General features: G+C 50.2%; 1 protein-coding gene across 1 annotated transcript; it reads right to left on the bottom strand.

Annotated features, from left to right (window-relative positions):
- Positions 1 to 791: 791 nt before the first annotated feature.
- PODANS_1_23455 (uncharacterized protein) lies at positions 792 to 1406 on the bottom strand (the record flags this gene model as incomplete). The annotated part of the gene is made up of 1 exon (XM_001906636.1): positions 792 to 1406. The coding sequence occupies one exon, from the start codon at positions 1404 to 1406 to the stop codon at positions 792 to 794; it is 615 nt and encodes a 204-aa protein (XP_001906671.1).
- Positions 1407 to 1742: the final 336 nt, after the last annotated feature.

Consider the following 1742-nt stretch of genomic DNA (forward strand, 5'->3'; position numbering starts at 1 on the left):
CCCCCCCCCCCCCCCTTTGATCTCGAAGAGGGCTTCATCTCTCTGGACTATGCCCTCTCTGTCCCACGCTCCCTCTTGGACCTCGCAGAGAAGGATCGGGACGAGCACGGTTTCAGCCTTGATCCCCTCTCGAACAAGGGCACAGTAGAGATGCAAACGGACTCTGACCAGAGCGATTGCGCCGAGATGACTACAACGATTGTGCTCCGAGCCAGGTCAACTTGAATCCACCCAAAGCGGACGACATTAGGGAGATACTGATGGCTGAAAATAGGGGGAAGGTAAGAATGGGAAGGGGAAGCAGCAGCGATCGGTTGCTGGAGGAGCTCGTTGGTTCATGTAAGTTGACATTGCCCGAATTGAATAAGAGAGGGGATGAGAGTTGTTCACTGACAAACAATAGGATATCGCGAGGAGATTAGCCCTATTCTACAAGTACGGCACTGTGAGGAGCTCGACTATGAATTTGGATGGCCAGCTCCCGGGTTTTATGACGGTTAAGGACGCCATCTGGCCGGCGTATCAGGCTGCGAGGGAGAGACAAGGGTTCATGGATCCAGGCGATCTTATGGTGAGTGACAGGAGCATGATGGACTTTAATGTGTAGGTAGTCTTCAAGATTCGCTTATGGTGTCGTCGGAAACATCTGAAATCCAAAAAGCTTTCTTGGCCGGGTGATTAGTGGTCTTGAAGGTATCCGAAAAATGTAAAAGGCAGTGAATCAAACAGTACTCAGCTGTTGAGAATAAAGTTAGCATTTAGTCTACACATATCATTCTATTCAATGTTTCTTAATCCACGTTTTGTTTCTGGGCCAAAATCTTCCTCCCCACCGTCGGCGGCTCAAGCGGGTTTTGAACAACGGTTACAAACCCCCAACCGTGGTACCACAGCTCTTTGAAACCCCCACATAAAAAACCCACCCATTGGCGGGTGAATTCTGCGAATTTCTTCTTGGAGTCTAGCGTGGCGCGCATGCCAATTTTGATCACGACCCAGGCAATGGTTTTGGACTCGATTTTGATATAGGAGGATTTGCCGTCGATGATAGAAGGGAAGGAGGTGTTGGCTAGGTTGGTGATGACGCTGATGGCGGTGGGGGGGAAGTTGATTGGCCCGAGGATAATTGTGCGGTTTTGGGCAGAGGAGGAGAGGGTGAGGGAGGCTAGGTTTGGGGGAAGGGCGGAGAGGTTGTCGTCGGAGGTGGGGGAGATGGCTCGAGGGGATTTTCGAGTTGGTGGGTGGGTTGAGGTGAAAGGGGTAGGGGTAGGGATTGTGGGATGCAGGTTGGAGGAAGAGGAGGCCGTCTTGGTGTTGTTGTGTGGCGGCATGATTTGGGGTGGGAGCGGCCACTTGTTGTCGCGATTGAGGAGGTGGATTTGATGGTGGAGGTTAAAGAGGTACATGACTGGAGGATGTTTGGGAACCGGTGTTGCGGTGCGCTGTGGATCCTAAATGCAGTGACAGTTTGAGCCTGGGAATGAGTATATTTGCTGATAATGGTTTTGTCAATGTCATTGTTGGACGATACAGAAGGTGCCAGGTCACATGCGATTGCAGTTGCTGTACGAACATCATTGAAATCAGGGTTGAATGACTTGAAAACTGAAAACATTATGTCATATGAAGTTGATTAACTTCTATAACCAGTTGACTGTGGCTTCATTGTGGATGTGCAAGCCATTTTCTTTTTCAGGGGTTTGTTTACATCCAGTCAACATCGTGGCCAGGGGTCAGGTGTC

The sequence above is a fragment of the Podospora anserina genome, chromosome 1 (assembly GCF_000226545.1).
Source record: "Podospora anserina S mat+ genomic DNA chromosome 1, supercontig 6".
Lineage (NCBI taxonomy): Eukaryota > Fungi > Ascomycota > Sordariomycetes > Sordariales > Podosporaceae > Podospora > Podospora anserina.